The sequence below is a fragment of the Tinamus guttatus genome, unplaced genomic scaffold (assembly GCF_059628265.1).
Source record: "Tinamus guttatus ecotype Peru unplaced genomic scaffold, ASM5962826v1 Tinamus_guttatus_pri_ptg000355l, whole genome shotgun sequence".
Taxonomy (NCBI): domain Eukaryota; kingdom Metazoa; phylum Chordata; class Aves; order Tinamiformes; family Tinamidae; genus Tinamus; species Tinamus guttatus.
Window position 1 is genome coordinate 899933 of NW_028288889.1, and position 27531 is coordinate 927463.

A 27531-nucleotide genomic window follows, 5' to 3' on the forward strand; every position below is an offset into this window, starting at 1 on the left:
AGAGTAGCATATATTTTGTTTTCCCTTTTAACTGGGAATAAGATTGACATTTCAGAAATCTCTTTTGGATAAATAAGAAACTGTTTTTGTCTGATACTGCATTCATTCAGCTTCACTTATTGTCGGGAGCTTCAAAAAAAAACACACATTAGAGAAGTATTTTGAAACACACATCCTTTAGAAAAGCAGTTCAAATTGGAAACTTTTTTGTACTCATAAAAGCACTATAATATTCCAAAACCTTGCTTGATTTGCCTTGCTGCATTCTCACTGAACTCGAGAGCGTATGATAGGGGACAGAATATTCTTTGATACTGTGAAAGTACAGATATAAGCAATCTTGGTGTATAAAACGATGGAATAACTGCATTGGGTTTTTCCATCAGATTTTTTTCTTTGATCAATAATGGTTTTTCCACCTTAAATTCACTCCTGACTTCTAAATGTTCCAGATGGCTGCAAAAGGAGCTTTACTTCTGGATGTTATAATACCCGATACAACTATCTGTGCAAGGAGCAGCTTATCAGATGTATCTGCAGAGACTCTGCTTATTTTCAAGAAAAATAAAGTAGAACCTGCTACAGTTGTACCAGGCTCCTTCAGGCTGGGGACCAAGAAACCCAAAGTCATTGTTAAACCTTCTCTGGGAGCAATAATACCCACCTACTAAGCCCAAATAAAGCATGTCTCAGAAGCAAGAATGGCACTGTTAATGCATAACCTGGGGGACTCCTTTCATTTATGTTGTTTATGGTGTGTTGATGATTCTTAAGTTCTTTTCTTGCTTCTAGCATCCTTTCTGCCTCTTGAAACATTGAATGGCACAATGTCTCACTCCCAAATTGATTATGAAACTTAATTGCTTATTCACTTACCTCCTTTCTAAAAAGGGCCTCTTGGTTAGCTGAAAATAATCCCCTCTTTTCACTGCTGGCTCTCTGATGTCCAGAGACAAAATTAGGCAATCTTTTGACATTTGCAAGTCCTTGTATAGTTTTGACCAGCACAGATGAGAATAATCTGATTCATACAATTAGAAGAAGCATTTACAAATAAAAAGGCTTTTCATAAGGATAAAATTAATTATACTTCTGTAACTTTCTCTTTGCAAGCCAGATGTGCTCACTGTAGTGACATGCATGGAGGGAAAAGGGGAAGCCTTGCAGAGTATCTGCATGCACAGAGATTGGTAGTGGATGGGCAGGTGGGAGGTAAAAAGAGTAATCCTTTTCCCAAGCAAAATCAGTTAGCATTTTGCTCATTCTGACTAAAGTGTCCCAACAATAATCCTTGCCCTAGGGGATTTCAGACCAGGCCCATCCTTGTGACTGAGGATTTAGTTATCCTTAATCCTGCTAGTTACTGTAACAGTAGGGTAGTTGTTGCTTGTTACTTTTTTTTTTTTTCCTCCTCACTAATTTTAAGTTCATCTAGTATAAAAGTTGGCCAAATAAATGGCTGAACATTTAGTATTTACATTCTTAAACAGTCCTGTTTCAACCTAACTTTTGAACCAAATCTGGAAAATTGTTATTCTAGTCATGCTTAAAAACATTCAGCACTCTTAGATGGGTTTAGTTTTTCAGTGTCTTGTATCTGAAGTGAGGGAGAACAGCTCAACAACTGAGCGGTTAGTAAAAATGGTATGGTTTTCCTTTGATCTCTTTCAAAGGTAATGTAACTGTCATTAAGTTTACAATTCCTTTCTTTCATGGTTTTCCATTAGATTAGGCAATACCCGTTACTACTTTATACATCTAAACTAAATGAAAAAATAGGGCTATTAGTTTAGCATTTAATAACATAAACTAGATGCTGTAAATTTTTTATTTTCCACTTTGAGCACTGTTCAGATCCCCTGCAGATACTTTAAAGCATGTATTTTAAAAACCTTTATTTTAAATGAAGTTTGCTCATTTGGAAGCTTAATTATCTTTTTAACAAGTCATGATTGAGATACATTAACAAAGTAGAGTTGTTGTTGTTGTTGCATGCTCTGTTTTTGTAATTGGTAATTATCCATAATGTGCATATGTTAGATTCATGTGTCACATCTTTAGAGAGAAAAGGATGCAGAAGTTAAAGGATGGGAAATAATACTGAGGAAACTTGTATGCAGCTTTCTCTGTTAGGACTGAGTTCAGTTTTAAGCATTATCAGTCCAATTTTGTTTATGAATAATAGGTTCGTTTTTCTTTATATCATTTGTAATCTAATATGATTTTAGCATTTCCTGTAATGTTAATGAGTAGTATTAAAGTGTCAGAAGGGAGAAGAGTACTTGCAGAAAGCACATTTAAGAAACTAAAAAGCTTTTTTGTAGACGTGACTTGTCTGTATACCCATACTAGCACAATTTTGGCCATAATAGTTTTTGATGTATTTTATAAAGAGAAGTATAATAGCAGTAAATAGTTTATATAAATGCAAATGTAGTTTATAAAGGATTGATAAAGAAATATATAAAACTGTTTTAATAGATATGTTCTCAAAGTTTGCATATAAATGTATTTAACTCCTTATATTGATGTTCTGATACCTTTAGCACATACTATGCTTGTTACATATTTAAAATGTGCCAAGCAGCTATAAATGTATGCCAATTATAACATTTAATGCAAGCTACTCTTTTTTTTTTAATAATCATGCAAATAACTTGTTTGCTTTATGCATTATTTTGGCATAGATGACAGAGTTAGTGAGAAGACACTATAGAGACAGCAAACATAACTAAATTTAATAATGGTATTCTGAAATGTGTTTACCACAATATCCAAGCCTTTTCTTAAATAGCAGTTGTAGTTTGCTGCATTATACAAAGCATATTGTCATACAGAAGCAGTACAGTTACCTGTACTTAGCTTTCAGAAAATGCCTCTCAGTTGCAGATTTCCAAGTGGTTTTATAGTGAAGGATAGTTATTCTCTCTTTTATGGATATGGACCTGATATACAAGAAGTTACACTGATTTGCTTAGTACAGTGTAGTGGATGGTTTGTTTAGCTAGGGCCAGGGGAGAGAACCCCTGCTCAAAGTTCTTTAGTGCCCTCTTTATCAAACTTCATTTTATATGACCTTTTATATTGGTATCAATGCTTATTGCTGTACTTATATTGATAATGAAGACTTACTAGTGAGACATTTCCTGATTCTGTTTTTAATAGATCTCTGTTACTTGCGGAGCTTGAGAAGGAAGAGAAAGAAAAGGACTGGTATTATGCTCAGCTTCAGAACCTTACTAAAAGGATTGATAGTCTCCCCCTTACTGAAAATGTAAGCAACTTCAGCATGCTTATTCATGTATCTGATGCTATGGTCTTTGTTTAGTTGTCGTGTATATTTTATGGATTTGGGGAAGCTCTCCACTATTGTTTTGATTCAAGTGCGTTTTTTTCATTATGTAAAGTTAACTCAAAGTAATGCATTTTTTTCTTTGCGGTTCCCTACTTTTCAGATAGTATTTTATAAGTTTAAATTTGTACACATCCATATGAATGTCAGTGCTAGACAGGAATACTTGAAAAGTTGTTATGACAAGACAATATTAGCCTAAGAGGCAATTTACACAGGAGCTCTCAATTCAGATCACTGAGTAAAATGGTGCTCTAACCCAGGGCTCCTCAAACTACGGCCCGCGGGCCGGATACGGCCCCCCAGGGTCCTCAACCCCCCGCCGGGGGTTGGGGGGGAACCAAGCAGCCGCAGATGACTTCCTGCCACTTAATCCGCGCGCCGGCCTCCGCAGCCCCCAAGCACCCGCCGGGACTGGGCTGAAACCAGCGCCTCGTCCTCGACCTGCTCCCCCCTCCAGGGGGCGCCTCTCCGCTACAAACCGCGCCGCCGCCGCCCCGTCCTCCTCCTCCTCCTCCTCTGCGATGCGCGGCAGGCGAGAGGCGCGGGCATCTCCTCTGCCGGGCAAGCTCAGTCGGCAGCCTCTGGACTGCGAGCTCCAGCCAACGCGGGCGAATCGCCAGAGCCCCGGCGCGGCAAAGCTCCTTCAGTCCCTTCTGGCCGCCCTTTCCGGACTGCGCGGCCGGGCTGAGGAGGGGGGCGGCGGCATCAGCGAGGTGGGCGGCTCCCCCGTCTCTCCCTCCCTCCCTCCAGCTCCCAGGCAGGACAAGCAAGCCAGCACCAGTGGGAAGCGCGCGCACCATCATGTCAAAAAAAAGAAAAATTGACTCCGAGTGCAGGGTATTCCAAGAAAAGTGGATTTCTGATTATTTTTTCACGGAGTACAAAGAAAGAGCTGTTTGTCCGATATGCCAGAATTCAGTGTCAGTGTTCAAGGAATACAATTTGCGTCGATACTACGAAACTCAACATAAAGATAAATATGATGCTTTGGTCGGACAAGCGAGAAAAGATAAAATAGTAAGACTGAAACATGGATTGACAACTCAACAAAATACTTGTGTGAAGCAAAAGCAGCTCAATATATCATCGCTTCGAGCAAGCTATCGAGTTGCCAAGCTCATAGCGCGCACTTGCAGAGCATTCATAGAGGGAGAATTTGTTAAAGAATGCCTTCTTTCTGTTGCCAAAGAGATGTATCCAGAGAAGGCGGATTTCTTTAGTGCAGTGAGTTTTTCAGGACCTACAATTACACGAAGGATTGAAGAAATGGGGGAAAATTTGAATCTGCAGTTGCAAAACTCCTCAAAAAAACTTTGCTATTTCTCATTGGCACTCGACGAAAGCAATGATGTTCGTGATTCTGCACAACTTCTAATTTTCATTCGTGGGACAAATGATTCTTTCAAAGTCACAGAGGAGCTTGCTGCACTGAAAAGCATCAAAGGAACAACTACAGGAGAGGATATCTATGAGAAAGTTTGCCAAACTGTGAATGATTTGGAGCTGGACTGGGGTAAACTATTCAGTGTGACAACTGATGGTGCTCCTAGCATGGTGGGGTCCATGAAAGGAGTGGTTGCACGCATTAACAAAGAGATGGACAAACGCAACCATTCACATCCAATAGCCATACACTGCATCATCCACCAACAAGCACTGTGTTGTAAATCACTGAAGCTGGACTCTGTCGTGAAAATTGTAGTTTCTTGTGTTAACTTCATTAGAGCTCATGCACTAAACCACAGACAGTTTCAGGAATTTCCGTCTGAGCTAAATGTTGCCTATGAAGATATTCTGTACCACACAGAAGTCCGTTGGCTGAGTCGAGGGAGAGTTTTGAAACGATTTTATGACTTACTTCCACAGGTTTATGATTTTATGCTTTCTAAAAACAAAGAAGTACCAGAGCTCAAAGATGCAGAATGGAAATGGCACCTTGCGTTTCTGACAGATGTAACAGAGCTACTCAACAATTTCAATGTCCAACTTCAAGGAAAGGGGAAGCTCATCTGTGATATGTATTCACACGTGAAAGCATTTCAAGTCAAATTAGACCCTCTCATTAACCAAGTAAAGGAGGAAAACTTCTGCCATCTCCCCACAACTCAAAACCTGTCTGCAGAAAAACCAGCACTTGCATTCCCAAACAAAACATGTATGGATGTACTAGAAATGTTGCAAAAGGAGTTTCAAAATAGATTTAAAGAGCTTCGTCTCCATGAACAGGACATACAGCTTTTCCGGAACCCATTTTCTGTTGACATTGAAACTGTTGATCTGATTTACCAAATGGAATTGGCCGAACTACAGACTTGTGACTCGCTGAAAGATGCATTCGAATCAAGCAGCCTTACTAATTTCTATGCATCTCTCCCCTCAGAGACATATCATAATCTCAGGAACCATGCACTCAAAATTGCAACCATCTTTGGCAGCACCTATGTCTGTGAGTAGACTTTTTCCTGAATGAAACATCTGAAATCTCCAATCAGATCCAGACTAACTGATGAACACTTGCATCACTTGCTACGACTAGCAGTGACAAATATGGAACCTAACATTGACCATCTCATTAGCCAAAAGCAGGCCCATAGTTCACATTGAAATATTATTTGTTTTTGTTGATTACAATTGTTCTTCATTTTAAATATTGCATTCTTTTTCCTGTTTTTTGTGCACTACTACAAATAAAATATGTGCAGTGTGCATAGGAATTCGTTCATTTTTTTCCAAACTATAGTCTGGCCCCCGACAGTGTCTGAGGGACAGTGAACTGGCCCCCTGTTTAAAAAGTTTGAGGACCCCTGCTCTAGCCTGTGCAGATTCTGATGACCTTCCAAGCTTTTAGCTTGGCACCATCAAACTAGTTATATTTGTCATCATTATCCCAGATAATGAAGATCTCTGATATCCCAGATAATACAAGCTTTTCTTGCTGTCAGACCTCAGTAATTTGCATGTATTGGCAGTGCACTTTTTAGTACGTACAGTTCTGTGAGGCTTGTTTAACCCATCTTTATAGAGGCATATCTGGACAGGAATCAGATTAGCTGTATTTATGTAGTGCTGCCAGAGCTACTCAACCTCCTGGAAATGGAAATATAAAATGAAAACACTTCAATGACTGGAGTTAAACAGCTGGAATTCAGCAAATTTTACGCTAAGTCATAGCCAAGTTGATCAGAAAACCAGGGGAAGGAGGAAAGGGGAGGAGACTGAAATGGATCCATTCTAAAAGGTAGCCAGCTGTATCTGTCACTCTTAAATGTACTGTAGCTTCTAAGACAAAGTCTTCCAAGCTTCACAGGTAATCCTTTAACTTAGCTCTTATTATTAGAATGTTTTACTTAACGTATATGTTAAACTCTCTTTTGTGTCAATTTATGTCCATTATTTCTTGTTCCATCCACAATGGATAGACAGATTATCCCTTTCTTTTTAGAAACATTTTACCTATTTATAGACTATTATATCTCTTCCTGACTCTCTGAATTGACATTGGTGAAATCTTCTGGGAGAACTTGCTGTTGGAAACTTGTTTATTTGCAAAGAGTAATTATCCAAAAACAGTGAAGAGTTGACTTCTAGGAATAATGAAGATACATCAGCCACAGTTGAATTTTCTAGGAATTACTAAAGTTTTTTAACTTAATCATAATCTTGTGCTTTGAAATGCACAGCTGCCTTATTTCTGTGCATCTGCCATAATACAGTCGTCTCTAGGGTCATCATGCGTCATGCTTTTCCTTTCTTTTCCTATGTCTGTGGTTGAAGACTTCCTTTTGGCCTTCTTTTAAGATCCTTACCCCAAATACAAAGGGGTTATAAATTCTGTCTTCCTAAGATTTCTGCATATTACTGGTGATACAGATGGCTAGTATATGTGGGCTGTGTATGTTTTTTTTTTTTTTTCTCCTCCTCTTTCCATACCAGGAAGGTCTAGAACAAAGAATAAAAGGTAATTTCTGTCTTTTTGTCAGTAACTATCAATAGCATGGTCCCATGGTTATTGCAAAAGTCGTGCCATGTACCTGCATACACAGTACTATTTTAAACTTGGCAGTGCAATATAGTAGTTTGGTGCTTTTAAAAATTCTTCCTGAAAGTTTTTTAATCCTAACAGACTTTTGTATAATTTTTTGTAATAGTGACGAAATAAATGCCTTCTAGTTTTGATTTTTTCACACGTTGGTTTTGGTTTATGTTCTCTTTTGTTGCTAGTACCTTTGTGCTGGACAGTAGACTAGATAAGTCTTCATAAATTAAGTATAGCTGCAGTATTTGCTTGTCACCTCCAATTTTCTTCCAGAAAGGCAGTTCTCACTGATCTCTAAATGATGCATCTTCTGATTTTTCCATGGCCTTCATTTTATTTTACTTGCCAGTCCTGTACAGCTACATAATTGAAACCCCTGATTTGATCAGAAATTGAATAGATGAATCATATCACATTCATCTGGTAAGAACAGTTATAGAGGAAGTTAATCATGTATATCAGAAAATCTTTCTGAGCAAACATGTTTACTGCACCTGGTACTGTTTTCCATGTTTGTATAAATTGCCTGTGTACATATGAGTAGTAGTTAAACTTTCAACTTAAAAAATTATCTTGTTCAGCCTAGAGAAGAGACGGCCTAGGAGGGATCTGACAATCTTCCAATACTAAAAAGGTAGCTATAGAGAAGACGAAGGTATTCTCTTCACATGTTGACAGGACAGGAGGGCGCCAGTTGCTTCAGGGAGAGTTCTGTCTCAATATAAGAAAAAAAAAAAAAAGTTCTTCACCATGAGGACATTTGAACATGCTAGAAATATCCAAACTTGAAACCTGGTCTTTAGATCAGGTTATCCAGGGCCTTTTCAACAGAAGGTGGGACCAGGTGGTATCCAGGAGTCACTGCCAACTGAATCTTTTAAAACAAAGATTGAGGGAGTTGCATTTTAACTTTCTTGCTAACTTTTAGTTTTCTTCATTAATTGCAAAGGCCTACTTTTTAAAATCTACATTAATATTATAAACTGGCCTTGTTGGTTCCTTGAAAAGTATATTGGTTGGAATGCTTTTCCTTTGTAGGTTATGAATTGAACAACTATGCTTTTATATATGTGCATGTATATATATATATATATGAATATATATGATAGTTAAAATAGGATCAATAGCAGTAATATGAGCGCCATCACTAGGTGTAGTACTTTGACACCTACGAATGTTTTTGCTAATACTGATTTACATGGAAAATGTAACACTTGTTTGTGTGCTGACATACATTAGCATCCACATGTTCTATGCTTGTAATGATACTGTGTCAATGTGTTTATATGTTGCATTTAGTCATTTGACAAGACTTGCCAGTAGCCTTTGGGTTGAACAGTAATGTGTTCTTATTTTTAAGAATGTAGTCATATTTTAAATGCCTATTATTCATGTTTTGTTCTTTTATCAAGTTTCCTGTGGAGAAGTATTTGTTCTGCTTCTGTTCAGAGAAACATATAGTTCACATCAACTTCATTTGCTAAAATGCTTTCTCTGCACTTCAATTTCAGTTCTCCTTGCAAACAGATATGACCAGAAGGCAGTTAGAGTATGAGGCAAGGCAAATCAGAGCTGCAATGGAAGAACAACTAGGTACTTGTCAGGACATGGAGAATCGAGTACAGGTATGTCTGGGTAAGCCTGGTTCATCTTGTTGTAAAAGAAAGTACTACAGAAGTGATACCGGAATTTCTGAGCAAGTCCTTTAACAAGCTTCAGCTAGAAGGTGAAGCTAAATGCATATGGTAGGTGGCTGGCCAAATTTTAAGTGCATTCAAGCAGGAGAATAAATGAAATCTCTCTAAGAAGCAATTTGAGTGTAGTTATATGGCTATGAAAGTGTTCATAAAGTAGCTACTTCCTCACATTCTTTATTAATCTTAGCGTGGGGAAGGAGGAACCCATAGGCATATGTTAATTCAGTAAACCAGTCTTCCATCCTTTTGGTAGTTATCACAACTCTTTTATTCACAATGCGAATGTGTAACGTGTAATACTAATACACAATATAATTTTCATAAGATTAAAAAATAAGAAGAGGAAATGACTATATCCTCATGTGCTCTTCTCTTGAATTTGGCTGGTAATTCCCCCAGGGTTTCATTATACCAAGGATAGGTGCCAAATCTGTGTAGAACTTAATTGATGTGTAAATACATAAGAGCAAATTCTAGGTTACTCCTCTGTAGTGTTCAAATGTATAAACTGAACCAGTCCTATCTGGTAAGTATGGTGAACTTGCTTGTTTTTTAGCTTTCCTTTTGCTCTGTATTTTCATTCTTCCATGACTGTGATATGAAGCACAATGTAAAATGTAATTTGGAGGAAGACAGCAATTCAACTATATAAAGGCTGGCATTGCAGACAATTCTGTGTTACAGATTTTGCACATTTGTTATATTTATTCTGTGAGAATGGATAACCTACTATTGCCTGAGAAGTTCCTGCTATAACCAGCCTGTTCTTTTTCCAGCTTGTACACCATTTGACTCCTGGTCGACTGAACACCTTAGTTTCCCTGCAATACAAATAATGAATGAACAGAAAGAAGGAATGGTCTGATGTTTATATTTCTGAACTAAAATTTGGGATATACTGATTGATTTCTTGGTCCTTTTGAGGACTTGATCATTGATACTGGACAAATCATGTAATCTTTACATTTCTTTCTTCTGGGGAAAAAAGTCTCTGATTTTAGGTGTACAAAAATGCATATACATACTTGATTTCTCTCGATCTCTTTATTTCATAAATTTCTAGTTACATAGAAAGAAACTCAGTTTGGTGGAAAAAAAATGAAATCATGCTTAAAGAGAAAGAAAAGGTGTGTTCTGTCAGTCGTGTATCATCTCACCAATGTACAATTATTCCCAGTAATGTATTTTTATTATCTTTCTTATGCTTAAGAATTTTCTGATCCAAGAGAGGAGAGATATGATTTGTTTATCTGCCTCATGCTGTGGTGAGGCCTCTGTGTGTGCTGTTAAAATGTTATTGACCTTTTTTTTTTTCCTGATATTTTGCTTTTCAAATTCAAATATAGTTTATAGGTTACTATATAGGTGATAAATGGGGCCGAGTCTGGTTGGAGGCCTGTGGCCAGTGATGTCCCGCAGGGGTCTGTACTGGGCCCACTGCTCTTCAACTTGTTCATCAATGACTTGGACGAGAGCACAGAGTGCACCCTGAGCAAGTTTGCAGATGATACCAAACTGGGAGGAGTGGCTGACACTCCCGAGGTCTGTGGTGCCATTCAGAGAGACCTAGACAGGATGGAGAGTTGGGCAGAGAGGAACCTCATGAGGTTCAACAAGGACAAGTGTAGGGTCCTGCACCTGGGCATGAATAACCCCAGGCACCAGTACAGATTAGGGGTTGACCTCCTGGAAAGCAGTTCTGCAGAGAGCGATTTGGGAATCCTGGTTGACAACAAGTTAACCATGAGTCAGCAATGTGCCCTCATGGCCAAGAAGGCCAATGGGATCCTGGCCTGCATCAGGAGGAGTGTTGCCAGTAGGTCGAGGGAGGGGATCCTCCCCCTCTACTCAGCTCTGGTGAGGCCGCACCAGGTGTATTGTGTGCTATTCTGGGCTCCCCAGTACAAGAAGGACATTGAGCTTCTAGGGAGGGTCCAGCGGAGAGTCACGAAGATGATTAAGGGACTGGAGCATTTGTCATATGGGGAAAGACTAAGTGAGTTGGGCCTGTTTAGTCTGGAGAAGAGAAGGCTGAGAGGAGATTTGATTATCATGTTCAAGTACCTGAGGGGTGATTGTAGGGAGGATGGGGCCAGGCTCTTCTCCATGGTGGCCGGTGACAGGACGAGGGGTAATGGGTGTAAGTTGAAACACAGGAAGTTCCACCTCCATGTGAGGAAGAACTTCTTTCCTGTGAGGGTGCCAGAGCCCTGGCACAGGCTGCCCGGAGAGGTTGTGGAGTCTCCTTCTCTGGAGATCTTCATTTGGGTAAAATGTTGGGTAAATGTTGTTGTTTTAACTATGTATCTGTTTTTAACCTACCTATTATGCAAGAGAATTGTATTTAATCAGTTCAGTTTGTATCCTGCCCAGTTTTAAAGTAAAATAATGCCAATTTATTCTCAAGCTAATACAGGGATGTATCACTTGCTGCATTCAGTTGTTTCACAGAATCATATTGCATCCATGCATCCTGTGCACAGTATAACTTACGTGGATTACATGTATCCTGTAAAGGTGTTTTTGTTTTTTCAACATTACATTTACTAACCACAGAATGATCGCAGTGGGAAGTGAGTGGCAATATGACTAAAAAAGACTCAAATTAATTCAGAGATATCTATAAAATCCCAGATAAGCCCCCCAAAATGTATGCAACTTTCTTTTTACTAACCCTCTACAGTCTTTGAGATTTTAAAGAACGGAAAATATTCAGAGGCTATGCTTAGGAACTATAAATTCTTAATTATAAAAACTATAAATAAACTTAGGAAATATAATTTTAAAAAATCTGTGTAAGGCAAGTAGAATTTTAACATTGAGCTGTAAGCGTGAAATAATTTGTTTAAAAATCTGCTCAGAATGTTAGCTTCAGAAACAAAAAGAAATGTGCAAGTTTACTGAAGCATTTTTCTATACCTCAGCTTGTACTGTGTGACCATCTAATCTTATATCCAAATTAGTGTCAATTATATTAAAAACCCAACTACCCATTCTATTTTGAAAATGTTTACCATCATGTCTATGTTTTATTGCCATTTCTGCAATTATCACATGAATGAAGTAGTTCTGTTTTGTAGGCAGCTATATTTGCAATGGACTCTTCATATTGTCATATTATGTAATAACTATACGAAATTTTTAAATAAAAATCAAGCATGAAAATGCATTCATTTCAGGTGAGAGTGACAAGGATTCAGCAGATAGAGAAGGACATCCTTCATATACGACAGCTCCTGCAGTCAGAAGCAGGTGAAGCAGAGGTTAGTGAGCAATTACTTGCTTTATTTTGGCTAGGGCATATATATATATATATATATATATATATATATAAATACTGTTTACATGAATCACTTATGGACAGCCTTATTTACATTAGGAAGTGATGACACTGGTCGTGATTTAGTCAATGTACGTAGGCAGAGTGTAACTGTTTTGGGAATAAAATTTGACAGTATGTTGCTCTTATCAATGAACTGAGGGTGGGACACTTTGACTGTTTTCTGTGCTACTGTTGCATTTTCATTTATATTGATATATCAGTAATTTCAATAAAAAGGCCAAAGTATACTATATCATAGAGACTGAGACTGAGTCTTGGATTTAGCAAATTGTATAAATTAGTAGTACTTTTCTAAATATGAATTTCGGATAAGCAGCTTCGTGGTTTCCTTATATTTTGAGAGAAGATTTAAAAAAAAAAAAGTGCATATGGCTTTTGTCAGATTTAATTATAGAAGCCTTGCATACCTTTAGTGTTTAAGTATTGGGTCCTATATTTAGGACTACGAGATAATATTTCCTGTACCTTACAAAGTTTGTAGTAGTGACTGCTATTAGCAAAAACTACACTCACAGTGGAAATTAATTTGCAAATTCAACTCCATTTCTTATGCTGTAACTTAACTATAAATTGTATGTTGAACCCGAAATGTTTTACAGTTTGTCTTCAGTCAGAGTAACTACTGTGAAAGTTCAGGGCAACTTTAAATTGCTAAGAGGATGTAGATTTTCCCCCTGTCAAAAGCAAATGATTTCATAATTACAGAATTCTGTGTGTGTGTGTGTGTAGGGGACAGAATCTGTTATTCATAGAATCGTTAATGTTATTGCAAAGGAAACTGACAGTAGTGTCTATAATTAAAGTTGCCTAGTGTTTTGACACTTTAGCAGCAATTTTGTTTGATTTGTGCCATAGGATATGGCTTTTAAAAGTGGTGTGAAAGCAGTGAGCTATTACAATATCTAGCAGCTGTCAACTTCCTTGGTGGATCAGCTAAGCAGTTCAGTACCTGGAAGTCATTTCTCTGTGCCTTACCGCATGCTGCCTGGCAACCTCCCCATAGCTGCATTTGACTGAGCAACCAACACCACCTCATTCATATCTGCTCCCTTGACATCATCTGACTGCAAACCAGTAGTGCAGATGCAGTTCTGCAAATAACATGCAGAGAAGAGTAGGTATTTCAAGAACTAAAAAGTTGTAGGGTAGTGCTGAAATGGGAAGAATGAGTTGATCAGCAGACTGAGGAAGTACATGGTCTTAGGTAGAGGTCAAGTTATGGGCATAGAAGTAATACAAGATGTCATACTCTTTAAATAAAGAGAAGAATTTTGCTAATGCTTAGAATTAAATATGTGCAATATTGTACAAGAGGTATGAACTTAGTCTGAACAGCCTTAAATACAGCTCTGTCACCAGTGCTTTCTCTTCTGTACTGACATTGCCTGGTATCAAGAAAAAAAGGTAGTAACAGTCAAATTTCAAAGTCTAACTAAAAATATAAACCTGAGATATTTACTATATTCTTATGCTGTATCTGACAGTGATATAGTAATCTGACTCGAATGTACTTTTTATGTCTATAAGAAAAAAAACAGCAGCAGCAATAATAAAATCCATAGCTTATCTACTGATTTCCTTGTCCCCTGTGGTGATGCCAGTCACTATGCAATCTAAATGAAATATGTATCATATTACACAACTGAATATAATACTGTACCCTAGAAAAAAACATGTAGATAATGCAGCAGAAAAAAAAATGTCCCACCTTTTAGCACATTGTAATTCACTTTCAAGTTAGACCCTCTAAAACAAGAATCTTGACTGTTGGGTACAAATCTGAAATTATATCTAAAAGAGAAAAAAAAGCATTTCTTATGGGGTTTTTAATTTCTTATAGTGGCATGGGCCCTTCTGTCATAATAGCTGTCATTTGAAATATATGAAATGTTTCCATTAAACACTGATGTAGATAAAAGATATAGGTTTTATTTTGTGCAGAGATTATGCCCAACAAAGCTCTATATTATTTTGATAATGCCCCGTGATGGTTAGGAGTTTCATTAATTATTTGACTAACTAGAATTTTTTTTTCCTTTATGATTTTTTTAAACATTCTTGCATATACTTGTACAGATATAGTTTTTGGATCTACTATGCAGCTATGGTTAAAAAAACATTTTCTGGTTACTTAGAAAATAAAGTATCTGTATTTTTTAATACACAGAAATTGATGCAATAGATGTGTAGTGTTAAAGAATTAATGTCTTATGCTTAGAAAAGTCATTATTCCCAATAACTACATAAGGGACTACTTTCGCAATTTATTTTTTCAGGGGACTCAGTGAAGTTATACATGATAGGTTATCTTAGCATCAGGGATTAAGGCCTACTATTCTTGCAAATTTCACAAATTACCCAGAGATTAGTCTTTTCTTTTTCCTAGTAAATACAGAGGAAATTAATAATTGACAAGTGATAGCTGCTGTCCACTTGAGAAGCATCTAGAGCATAGTGACAAGATGGAGGTTGCCTTTCTGTCTTCCTATAATAGGAACTTGCAATCTCTCACCATTTTGCTACAAAAGTGAACAGGCATACTCAGTAACTTCAAAACTTAGCTACTACTGTAGTATAATACTAGAATTCAGAAATGACAGAGGCCCCTAGACCCGTCTAATGCCTCCTGAGAATGACCACTCATAATTTAAGTGAACATCTGCAGAGGAGGTTTTTTCAGAAAACAGAGAGAAAGGGAAATTTTATTAAGATGTACAGTATTTCAGTTTTACCAAGGCCTTGCAGATGAATCATGAGAAACAATTTTCCTACCTGCATCTAACATGGAGCTTTCAAAGGGCAAATTCAGGAGAAATGGCCTTTGAAAATATGATTAGGTTGATCAATAGCAGATTGTTTACATTTAATTTGTGGCAAAGTGGTTACCTCTGCACTGTTTGCCATTAAAATGTAGAAGGTTTCTTATTGTGTGGGTATCCTGCTATTCACCTGGAAAGTGTTTGCGTTTGAATGTGAAGTTTAGTCTTAGTCACTCGCCTTAGTCTCCAATAAATGCATAGATCATGTGACATGACAGAGAAGACAGTTGTTTGCTCCAATTCTGTTGCATTTCTGATAGCAATGTGAGCACAGCTGGTGGAGAAGGGTGTTGCTGTGTCTCCCTGCAAATTCTTTGTTTTGCAGGGCTATAATCCTCTGAGGACATGCTTCGCTTTAATCTTGCAATTTTGCTGAGAGACTCAGTCTTAGCTGTTAATTATTGAGACTAGAGGTTATAAAATACAAAGCACTATTCAATGGCTTTGTGAAGATGCAGCATTGATCCATTTAGAGTTTAGAGAGCTTTGAATGGTAATGTGCACTTCATTTCTGTATATAATTCCATAAATTCTTGTATTAACAGAGGGCACCTCAAAGCAAGCGTGATCCAGGCTCACATGATACAGAGGAACAGAATGAAGGTCAAGGAGCAGCAATCAGCATGGCAACCACTGGTACTGGTCAGGTAAATCCAATGCTTAACTACTTTTTCTGCATAGAAAATTTTCCTAATATCTAACCTGTAACACCCTGGCACAACTTGAGATCATTTCCTCTTGTCCTATTTTCAGTACTCTGGAGAAGAGATCGACCTCCGCCTCACTACAGCCTCCTTTCAGGTGGATGTAGAGAGCAATAAGGTCTCCCCTGAGTCTCCTCTTCTCCAGACTAAATAACCCCAAATACTATAAGCAAATACTGTAAGAAAAAATGTTCGTTTTTGTTTCTGGTGCGCCTAAAAATCATAGAAGTTACTTCATAGTGTCTTCAATATAGTTTTTCAATTCAATATATATTTTATTGAAAAAAAGAAACATGTTCAGCATTCCAAATAGTCTCACAATGTTGCTTTGTAAATTACGCTAATACTTCATGTAGGTAATATATTTACCTAAATGTATGTAAAAGGGTCAAGAACTCTTGGAAATGGTCTTCTCCCTCTTAGAGTTGGTATAGGAAAAAGTCACTACAAACAAAGAGCGGGCTCAGGACAATGGGGCAGACTTCAGTATTGTAAGGCTCTTAACTCAGCTGTGAGACAAGATGGAAGCTTGCCCAGCAGAGCAGGGAAGCAAACCCAACAGTATTCCCTTACAGTGCTCTCTGTTTAAACATATTTTAAGTGCCGCAAACTGAATGAAATCTTCTTGGGAGGGTGGGCTATAGTAAGGGAAACCTCACAGAAGGGAAGCAGAGAGGAAAAAAAAAAAAAAAAGACAGACAGAGAAAGAGGATAAGATGGAGGGAAAAAATAAGGAAAAATGTAAGTACACAAAATGGTTTAAAAAGCAAAGAAGCATATAGCTTACTTTATAGCTTTTAATTAAGTAAAACAAATTCACCGTTTTGATATGGACAAATTCAAGTAGGGTTGCTTCTTGTCAAGAAGTAAAACTAGAAGATGCTTTTTTTTCTCTCTGTATAAAAACATAATTAAGTTTTTTGCCAAGCCCTCTGTTTTTTTTTTTTTTTTTTTTTCTTGGTGAAAATAGTAATTAGAAAAGACACACTGAAAAATAAAATTCTTCTTATATTGAATTTAGGGGAAATGAATAACCATGGCTAACCGTGACCATAATAGCTAAATTGTGGTGGGGGATGCTTATCTTAACCAAAACACATGCTATCAATTCATTATTATAAATATGATTGTGTTATACTATGCTGAAATTGAATCAGGAAATAGTGTTCTTGTTATACTCTGTCTTATATTGAATCATTGTTTAAATTTGTAGGGTTCTACTGCACAAATGGACCATGAGACAGCCAGTGTTATGAGCTCTAGTAGCAGCTACTCTGTTCCTCGTAGACTGACAAGTCATCTGGGTACCAAGGTAACCGAAGATTATAAACCACAGGTCGCTAATGTTACATTTCTACTAATACAATAACCTAATTGGTTTTGGTAGTAGTATTAATATTAATTGAATGTTATGTCCACACATACTAAATTTATGGAATTAAAAATTTAAAAAATATAAAATACTTTTTTTCAATACTTAAAATGTATGCACAGAAATCCTTTTTGTCTTTTGCCTGCTGATGATTAACAGAATTATTACAATAAGAAAATTATGATTTCAAGAATTGCCATGTACTTCTGATGTTTATGTATAATCCATTATGAAATCTAGCTCTTTTAAGAGTAGTCCTCGGAATACTTTTCAAAAGTCTGAATCCTCAAAATGGAGGCCATTGCTAAGAAGAAGGGAGGGGGGGAAGTAAGCCTTTCATGGTGATATATGTCTTATCATTCGCTCTATTAATAATTCAATAATTCAGATAATATGGCATCAAATAATAGAGAAAAAAATATACAAATTGGTCTTTGTAAGAAAAGTGAAGGGATATTGAAGAGGTCATCTAATGCATCTCTGCTTCCCAGTAAAGCATTAATTCTAACAAAAGTATCCTTGACAGCACATGACATCTATTTAATCTTTTATTAAAAACTATTGATAAGCAGTCTTCACCATTTTTTCACTCTTACTACCATTATTTTTTAAATTAATTTAATTAAAAAAAATAATTCATTTAATCCTTGTGGGTAAGGATTAGAGGGCAGACTAATGTGAGAGACACTGTGGTGGGTGTCTGCTACAGGCCACCTGACCAGGATGAAGAAGGTGATGAGGCCTTCTATAGTCATCTGGATATTGCCTCTCAGTCACAGGCCCTGGTTCTCATGGGGGAATTCAACCACCCTGACATCAACTGGAAGGACAACACGGCCAGGCACAAACAGTCCTGGAGGTTCCTGCAGTGCGTCGATGATAACTTTTTGACGCAGGTTGTGGAGGAGCCAACGAGGAGAGGTGGGCTACTGGACCTCGTGCTAACAAATAGAGAGGGACTTGTAGGAGAGGTGAAGGTGGGAGGTAGTCTTGACTGCAGTGACCATGACTTGGCGGAGTTCAGGATCCAACGAGGAGGTGGCAGGGCTGTAAGTAGCCTTGCAACCATGGACTTCAGGAGGGCCAACTTTGGCATCTTCAGAGACCTCCTCGGAAGAATCCCATGGGCTAGAGCCCTAGAAGGAAGGGGGGCCCAAGAGAGCTGGTTAGTTTTCAGGTGGTACTTCCTCCACGCCCAGCAACAGTGCATCCCTGTGTGTAAGAAGTCAGGCAGAGGGGACAGGAGACCTGCGTGGATGAGCAAGGAGCTTGTGGCAATGCTCAAGCAGAAGAAGACGGTATACAGAATGTGGAAAAAAGGACAGGCCCCCTGGGAGAAATAGAGGAACGTTGTCAGGGAATGCAGAGATGCGACAAGGAAAGCTAAGGCACGTTTGTAACGCAGTCTGGCAAGGGACATTAAAAATAACAAGAAAAACTTCTTCAAATATATTAACAGCAAAAGGAAGATCAGGGAAAATGTGGGTCCGATGGTGAATGGGGTGGGCACCCTGGTTAGGAATAACACAGAAAAAGCAGAGTTGCTGAATGCCTTCTTTGCTTCGGTGTTTACCAAGGGCAGCCCTTTAGAGCCCCAGGCCCGAGGGACAAGAGAAGAAGTCGGGGGAGAGGAAGACTTGCCCTGGGTAGAGGAAGATTGGGTCAGAGAGCACCTAAGGAAACTCGATGCCCACAAATCCATGGGCCCTGATGGGATGCACCCCAGAGTGCTGCGTGAGCTGGCGGATGTCATAGCTAAGCCGCTCTCCATCATCTTTGAAAGATCCTGGAGAACGGGGGAGGTGCCGGAGGGCTGGAAGAAGGCCAATGTCACGCCACTCTTCAAAAAAGGCCAGAAGGAGGACCCAGGCAACTACAGGCCAGTCAGCCTCACCTCCGTCCCCGGAAAAGTGATGGAATGGCTCATACTGGCCGTTGTCTCCAGGCATGTAGAGGACAAGAAGGTGTTCAAGAGTAGTCAGCATGGATTCACTGAGGGGAAATCATGCTTGACTAACCTGATAGCCTTCTATGATGGAATGACCACCTGGATAGATGAGGGGAGAGCGGTGGATGTCATCTATCTTGACTTCACCAAGGCTTTTGACACCATCCCTCACAACATCCTCCTGGGCAAGCTCTGGAAGTGTGAGATAGATGAGTGGACGGTGAAGTGGATTGAGAAGTGGCTGTATGGCAGAGCTCATAGGGTGGTGATCAGCGGTGCCGAGTCTAGTTGGAGGCCTGTAGCTAGCGGGGTCCCCCAGGGGTCAGTCCTTGGTCCAGTCCTGTTCAATTTATTCATCAATGACCTGGATGAAGGCACAGAGTGCTCCCTCAGCAAGTTTGTTGATGATACCAAACTGGGAGGAGTAGCTGATACCCCAGAGGGCTGCGCTGCCATCCAGAGGGACCTGGACAGACTGGACAACTGGACGGTGAAAAACCTCATGAAATTCAACAAGGCCAAATGCAAGGTCCTGCACCTGGGGAGGAATAACCCCAGGCACCAGTACAGGCTGGGGACCGACCTTCTGGAGAGCAGCTCTGCAGAGAAAGACCTGGGTGTCATGGTGGACAACAAGTTGACCATAAGGCAGCAGTGTGCCCTTGTGGCCAAGAAGGCCAATGGGATCCTGGGGTGCATTAAGAAGAGTGTCTCCAGCAGGTCGAGGGAGGTGATCCTGCCCCTCTACTCAGCCCTGGTGAGGCCACATCTGGAGTATTGTGTCCAGTTCTGGGCTCCACAGTACAAGAGGGATGTGGAGCTGCTGGAGAGAGTCCAGCGCAGGGCTACAAGGATGATCAGGGGCCTGGAACATCTGCCCTATGAGGAGAGGCTGAGGGAGCTGGGCCTGTTCAGCCTGGAGAAGAGAAGGCTGAGAGGGGATCTAATCAGTGTTTATAAGCACCTCAAGGGAGGCAGTGAGGAGGATGGTGCTGGCCTCTTTTCAGTGGTGGCCACCGACAGAACTAGAGGAAACGTCCGGAAACTGAAGCATTAAAAGTTCCACATGAACTTAAGGAAAAAATTTTTAACAGTGAGGGTGACAGAGCACTGGAACAGACTGCCCAGAGAGGTTGTGGAGTCTCCTTCTCTGGAGATCTTCAAAACCCGCTTGGACGCAGTCCTGTGCCACGTGCTCTAGGTGACCCTGCGTGTGCAGGGGGATTGGACTAGATGATCTCTAGAGGTCCCTTCCAACCTTAAGCATTCTATGATTCTATGAATCTTTTTTACCTGCATTTTCCTTGTTGTCAATGGGAATTGGATTCACTTTTTGCCTTTTGAAGCAACCTTTTACATACTTGTAGTATATTTCAAATTTACTGAAAAATTAGAGATGAAGCTCGATATGCAATAGGGAGTGTCCTCAAAATATGAGCAGCATAGAAAGAGGAAAGAAAGCACTAATTTTTAACACAGTTGAGTTCCTGAACCACTGAAGTTTATGCTACCTCTGGCATCAGTAGTCAGACAAATTATCGTTGTAGGACTGAGCACACTCTCCTGAGAAACAGCAGGGTGTTTTGGCTTGACATAGTATTAAGTTACATTTGTCCTTAAAACTGTTATAATGTTGTCATTTCTGCCCTGCACTGTATGCATGCACCAAATGGAGGTAACATTAGCTGGAGTGTCTGTTTGCAACTTTCCATAACAAAATGGAAAATTCCTAAAAGGTGCAGAGAAGGGGGGAGTCCTGAATGCAGGAAAAGGGACTGTGTCAGGAAGGAAACAAACAATTAGGTTCAACTTAGTGAACTTAAGAGAACCTAGCCTTCCATGAGAAGAAAGAAAGCAGTAGAGGAATTATATTTACAGGTGCAGACACACCTCTGTGTGTAATATACATACACACAAACACTTATATATTTATATATCTTTCTCTATATATTTATATAAAACATGTCTTTTTCTGTACTATATGTGCCATAAGTCTGGAGGCCAGATTTTGATGGCTTCTATAGGTTAGTCTCTGAGAAAAATTTACCTTCCAAATCTAAATTGCTGTAGATTAAACCTGATGTTTAAAATCTCTGTCGAGAGGCATTTGTAAAGCAGATTAAATTCCTTTCAAGAATCCAAGTGGATTGTCTTAATACAGTATTACATTTTTCCAGTCTAGGACATCAGGATCTCCAGACTGGGAAGCAAGACTGTGATAAAATTGGTTCTAAGACTATTATTTCAGTGGTTTTTGCATGTCATCGTACAACTTTACAAATTTTAAGATTTGCATTGTTTCAGCAATTCTATAATGTTTAGAAAAATACATATTAAGACTTGCTGCTTATTCTACCCATTGCCATTCAATTTTTCTGTAACTTTTTCAGAGACATAAGAATTATCTCTGAAGAAATAACATCAAATCATTCATTGATTTGGTAACCAATACAAAAAATGTCGTTATTATTAGGAAACTCTGTCCAACAGACCACAGGTGTCTCTCCTTGTTGAGTTCGTATATTCTAAGAAAACACACCTACTGCTACTTGGCAGTTCCCTTTCATAGTTTCTGTATGTTGTGCTGTGCGTTAAGATGTTACTGTTATTGTTGGCTTTAGGAGCTTTGGCTGTCTAGATTATTATCTAATGTTATCTTGTTCGTTATAATGTTTCTGTTAAAAGTTTGTTAAAAGAACCAAATACGTTTTTCAATCTGAAGTTACTGAAGAAAGTGGAATGGGAAAGATAGACCTGAAAGTGCATTGGCCACTGTATTATATGACAACTAAGGGAACCCCTCAAAATTGCTATTTTTGAATTGAAATTTGGTTATTTTGAGTTTAATGTGTAATGCTGGTTTTCTAATGGCTTGATTTAGTATGACAAATGCTTAGTACTTTATGTTGAATATTATTAAACGAGCATTGGTTTGTTCCATTTGTTTTATCCATGTAAACTTGAAGGAAGTTTAATTGACCTTTTTGACAAATTGACAAAACTAACACCAGTTTCGTTAGCTGTAAATAATTTGGCCCATGTGCATATTTTTTATCCTAAGAAAATGACTATTTCAAGGAACCAGATTTAAAGGAAATTTTGTGTGTGTGTGTATGTAAGGTGGGTTTTTTTGTTTGTTTGGGTTTTTTTTTAAGTTCCATGTACATTAATTTTAATCAGTCTTATCTTCTGTCTAGGATAACTGTATTACTTCCACATATCAAATATTTTTTCACTGAAGAGCACCTTTAACTGGAAGTGAGACTCATACAGAATATAATTTTGAGATAAAATTCATTTAAAATATATTCTAGCATTTCCAAGCTAAAGCACTTTCATAAGTATGTTTCTTTAGTCCTCTGTACAATGAAAAAGTTAGAAGTCTTCATGATTAGTCTTGTAGATTAATATAGTTAGATATACTTACCACCCAGTTATTCTAGACATTTAACCACTAAGTGAGATTTATTAACATTATAAATGGTGAAGAACTGATAGTGCTTATTAATTATTTCCAATTGGTACAAATTCTGGCACCTTTATATAAATACATTTTCTTTTTGTTCTTTCATGCCATTCAGAACTTCATTTTAATCTAATTTAATATGTATTTTCCTTAAATGTAACTGTATTTTTAAAATCATTTGACCTGCAGGTGGAAATGGTATACTCATTGTTGTCGATGCTTGGTACTCATGACAAGGATGACATGTCACGAACTTTGCTAGCAATGTCTAGCTCCCAAGACAGCTGCATAGCCATGTGTCAGTCTGGATGTCTTCCCCTCCTCATACAGCTTTTACATGGCAACGAAAAAGACTCTGTCTTGTTAGGAAACTCTCGTGGTAGTAAAGAGGCCCGTGCCAGAGCCAGTGCTGCACTGCATAACATCATTCACTCCCAGCCTGATGATAAGCGAGGCAGACGGGAAATCCGTGTGCTCCATCTTTTGGAGCAAATCCGTACTTATTGTGAAACATGTTGGGAATGGCAGGAGGCACATGAACAAGGCATGGACCAAGACAAAAACCCAAGTAAGTTCTGTGAACTGTATACAAATGTTTTAAAACATGGTTTGAAAACACTGAGTTAAAAAAAAATCAAATTCAAATCTGATTACTTGTTGAATATACGTTAGGTTTCTTAAAAAAATAAATAAAGTATATACTTTAAGTTGAGGTAGTACAAGGAAATAGTATCTATTACATCTCTTAATTCAGGACATAGGCATTTCCCTTAGGAGAGGGAACAATTTAAATAATCTCACTCTAGGCTGTTCATTATAACGTAAACTATTATGTAAAATGTTGTACATAATAAATATTTTTGTATTAAACTACCAGAGAAGTGACAATAAGTGAATTAGAGTTTTCTCAGAGAACAGCTGTTAAAAAAAAATCCACCCTTCTGTATTACCTAACTTCTTTTTCTGAATTTAAGGGAAGTTTAGAGTTGCTGTTTTTAAAATATATGCTGTAGACCTTTATGTCAGTAAAATTACTGAAATTGGTGAACTCTGTCATGGGTGTCAGAGTTGAGTGCAAGAATCATTTCGCAGAAGTGGGGCTCTGAATGAGTTGTACCAATACAAATTTTGCTTTTTTGTCTAGTTACAAAATTATAAACTTTAGAGTTCTCAGGAAATAAAGGATTTAGTTAACCATTCATAAGGAGATGCCTTCAGAAATTTGTTGATTTGTGTCACTAAGCTTATTATTTTTTTCTAATTAATTAGATATTTTTTTTTGTACTTGAAGTCATATTTCTTACCAATATATGCATTCAGAATTCTCATTCAGATTTTTTTTTCTTCAATAAAAGTCTTTGGAGCATCATCTCTTCAGTGTACTTACTCTAGTACATAGATGTAATCTTGGGCCTTAGTGTATACACATTTATTATTAGTGTTCCTAATTAGTTTTCTGTTCTTGTATCTTCCCAGTAATCCAAACCATTAAAAAAATAGCAATTAATTTATCCTAACATTAGATTATTTTTGGAAAGCTTACAATCCAGACAAAATAATAGACCTATGAAATATTAATTATTACCTATTTCTGTATCAGTGCCAGTTCCAGGTGATCATCAGATCTGTCCTGCAGTATGTGTTTTGATGAAACTTTCATTTGATGAAGAACACAGGCATGCAATGAATGAGCTTGGTAAGATCAACTGTTTTTCTCTAGTTTTCTTTGAAAAGCTTGCTAGGAATGCCTTTTTTTTAATTATTATTATTATTTTTTACCACTCGTTTAAACAATCATGAGTTCATTTTTATCAGTAGTTGCCCTGTCAGCGATTGATGCAATTTAAATTAACTTATAGCTAGATGGTTTCCCACTGGACGGGTTATTACGCAGGTTATTTTTTTTTTCCTGACATGATCTGTGAATTTTGGAAGAGTATTATTATCATGGAAATATTTGTGATTTTTTTAGATATATTGGAGACTAATTCTTGGGGAGACCAATTCTTGGGAGAATAATGCATATGGATAAGTTTGTGTGTAATAACAGACTAAACTTTGTAATCTATCCTCTGCCAATTCTGTGCCACTTGTTGTTATCAGTGAAATATTCTATGTATTTTTTCTGTGAAAACAAAATCCAGTAATAATTATTAAATTAATAATTACCAGGTTTTCTGAATAGCCTTTTATGTAATTGGTGTGCATCCATCTGCCAAATGTGATTTTTTTCACTCCTGTTCCCACCTGTCCCCCAGCATCTCAATCATGCTGCCAAGCCTTTTAGTTTGTACTAAGCACAGAACTCAAGATCCAGAGTCAGTATTTAACCGTATATTTAAGAAATTATTTATTTTTCTGAGACTTTTGGGTTTCACACATTTGAAATTACACTTGCGTGTAAAGAAACAATTTGCTCATGGATGTGTGCACACTATTTTTGCAGTAGACTTGGATAATTTCTGTTTGTTTGCCTTTTTTTTTTTTTTTTTTTTTAAAGGAGGGTTGCAGGCCATTGCAGAGCTTTTGCAAGTGGATTGTGAAATGTATGGACTTACAAATGACCACTATAGTGTTACATTAAGAAGGTATGCTGGAATGGCTCTGACAAACTTGACTTTTGGAGATGTGGCCAACAAGGTAAGAGTAAAATTTAAAGCATACAATAATTTTGGTTCATAGCTATGTTTGAAATGTTGTTCTGAATTGTGTGTGATGAAAATCTTCAGGATAGTATATTAATTGCATTTGTCATAACAGAAATTACCTAAGAATTGTGCCATTCCATCTCTAACAGAGAATGCCACAAATCAAATATTATATCTCACATATATAATATCAACTTTCATATTAATTGAATTTACTTTTAATTTGTCAATGAAGCTCAGGATTTTATCTATTGGTTTTATTTCTGTATAAACAATACATTAGGTATTAGGTATTACATGGTTTTTAAAATAAGCTAATTTGGGCAAGACTGATTCATTTAATTTAGTTGTGTGTTGTCACAAATATTTTCTAGTATAACAGTTTTTCAGTTGCTTAAAAAGGCAATTTGTTCTTCGTGTGCCAGGAATGTTGACGTGTTTGTGTAAGTTCTATATTACTATCTGATAAAAGATTCACAAAGTTTACTTGAAAGGAAAAAGTATGATTGTGAAGCTCATAGGCAGCTACTAACAATGCATTACCAACTTACAGGTGAGTGGGTGAGTGTCCAATGTATTATCTGGACATACTGAAGATGTCTTGTAAACTCGTAGTGTTTCAGGTTTGGTCATATACATGTTATCAAAAATAAAAAAATAAGCACATCTTTAGGATGCTTATCTATCCGTTTCTAAGAGTTCTAGACCAAATACCTGTTTGCAGTTTATTTTACAAAGCTTTGTAGAACTTCAGAGATGAACTTAAAATATAAAAGCATTATGCACAATGAAGCTGCCTAATTTCCAATTAATTCTCTAATTCTCTCTTTTCTCTCTCTCTCTCTCTTTTTTTTTTTTTTTTTTTTTTTTTTTTCTTCTGATTCCTAACAGGCTACATTATGTTCTATGAAGGGCTGCATGAGAGCTCTTGTAGCCCAATTAAAATCTGCAAGTGAAGATTTGCAACAGGTAACTGCCTTTGGAGATGAAATATTCCCTTAGCTTAGACATTTTCATCATCTTGTATCTCTTGCATTTCATTGAATTACGACATGGAATTACTATAGTTTTGCTCTTCTTTCTTAACATATGCTTTTATTCTACCCATTTTGTGTCCCACAAGTTACTTTTGTGTTTGAATTCATATATTGTTTAATGTAATTGCTAGTGTCCTGTGAATCTTCATTTGTGCTCTGGGGCACTCTTCCCCCACTGTCACACAGGGCCTCCATCTCAGTGTGTGGTCTTCCTCTTATCGTTATCGCTTACTCTCTATCTCAGTCTTTCTCGTAGGCTCGCTCTCACAGACTTGGCCCCTCATCCGGCACTGGCCTCGCACTCACCTGCTCCCTCACGTGTGGCCTTCCATTTATCTCTGTTGGTTACTCTCTATCTCGCCCTTGCAGGCTCGTGCTTCCTTGCCCAGCCTGTGAGGAAGCTCGCTCCCTCACTGCCTCCCTCGCCCAGCCTCATGCTCACCTGTGCCCAACGCGCGGCCTTCCTCTTACCTCTGTAGGTTATTCTATCTCCTGCACGCTTGATCCCTCCTTCACGCTTGTTGCCTCTCTCCCAACTCTCGCGCACAACTCCGCTCTGCTCTCTCTCTTAGTTTTCCTCTCACGCGCGCATGCATGGCTCCGCTCTCTCTCTCGAAGGGAAGGGCTCTGGAGCGGACGCTCGTGCCGTGCCGGAGCACCTTGTCTAGAGGCGAACAACTGCGGCAAAAGCCACCAAATGAGAAAGCGTAGACAGCAAGAGGCAGCCCCAGCACCGACCCCCTTGCGGGCAGTGCTGAGCTCCGGGCCAGAGGCGGCTCTGACTCAGCGGGGGCAGAGCCAGCAGGGCAGGCGGGAATTCAAAAGCTGCCCCCAGGGAGCACGAGTGACTAGGAGTGCAGGGACCAGAGCTGGCAAACAGGGTGTGGTGCATCAGACAGGGCGTAGCGCGCCAGTTCGCACAGGCAGGAGGTTCAGGCAGGGGGCAGGGAGTCTCCTCCCATGTGTGGAAAAGAATTCTCTCCACAGACTCTTCCACCAGTGGGAGATCAGGTGAAGTCATGGTCTCCACTTGACAGAGAGCTTCCACCAGGAAGACCGTGGCAACACAGACTGAACCACCACAGAAATGTGCAGCAGTCCAGGTT

The 27531-nt window shown here is 38.4% G+C and overlaps 1 protein-coding gene across 1 annotated transcript in view; it reads left to right on the forward strand.

The window, feature by feature from the left end:
- LOC104580236 (adenomatous polyposis coli protein) overlaps positions 1-27531 on the forward strand; it is a 76239-nt gene that overhangs the window by 38210 nt on the left and 10498 nt on the right. The window contains exons 5-13 of the mRNA XM_088529896.1: positions 3166-3274; positions 8903-9016; positions 12268-12351; positions 15796-15897; positions 17168-17266; positions 22930-23308; positions 24341-24436; positions 25241-25380; positions 26280-26357. Of these exons, the coding sequence (XP_088386022.1) occupies positions 3166-3274; positions 8903-9016; positions 12268-12351; positions 15796-15897; positions 17168-17266; positions 22930-23308; positions 24341-24436; positions 25241-25380; positions 26280-26357 (1201 nt within the window). The remainder of the gene's footprint in view (positions 1-3165; positions 3275-8902; positions 9017-12267; positions 12352-15795; positions 15898-17167; positions 17267-22929; positions 23309-24340; positions 24437-25240; positions 25381-26279; positions 26358-27531) is intronic.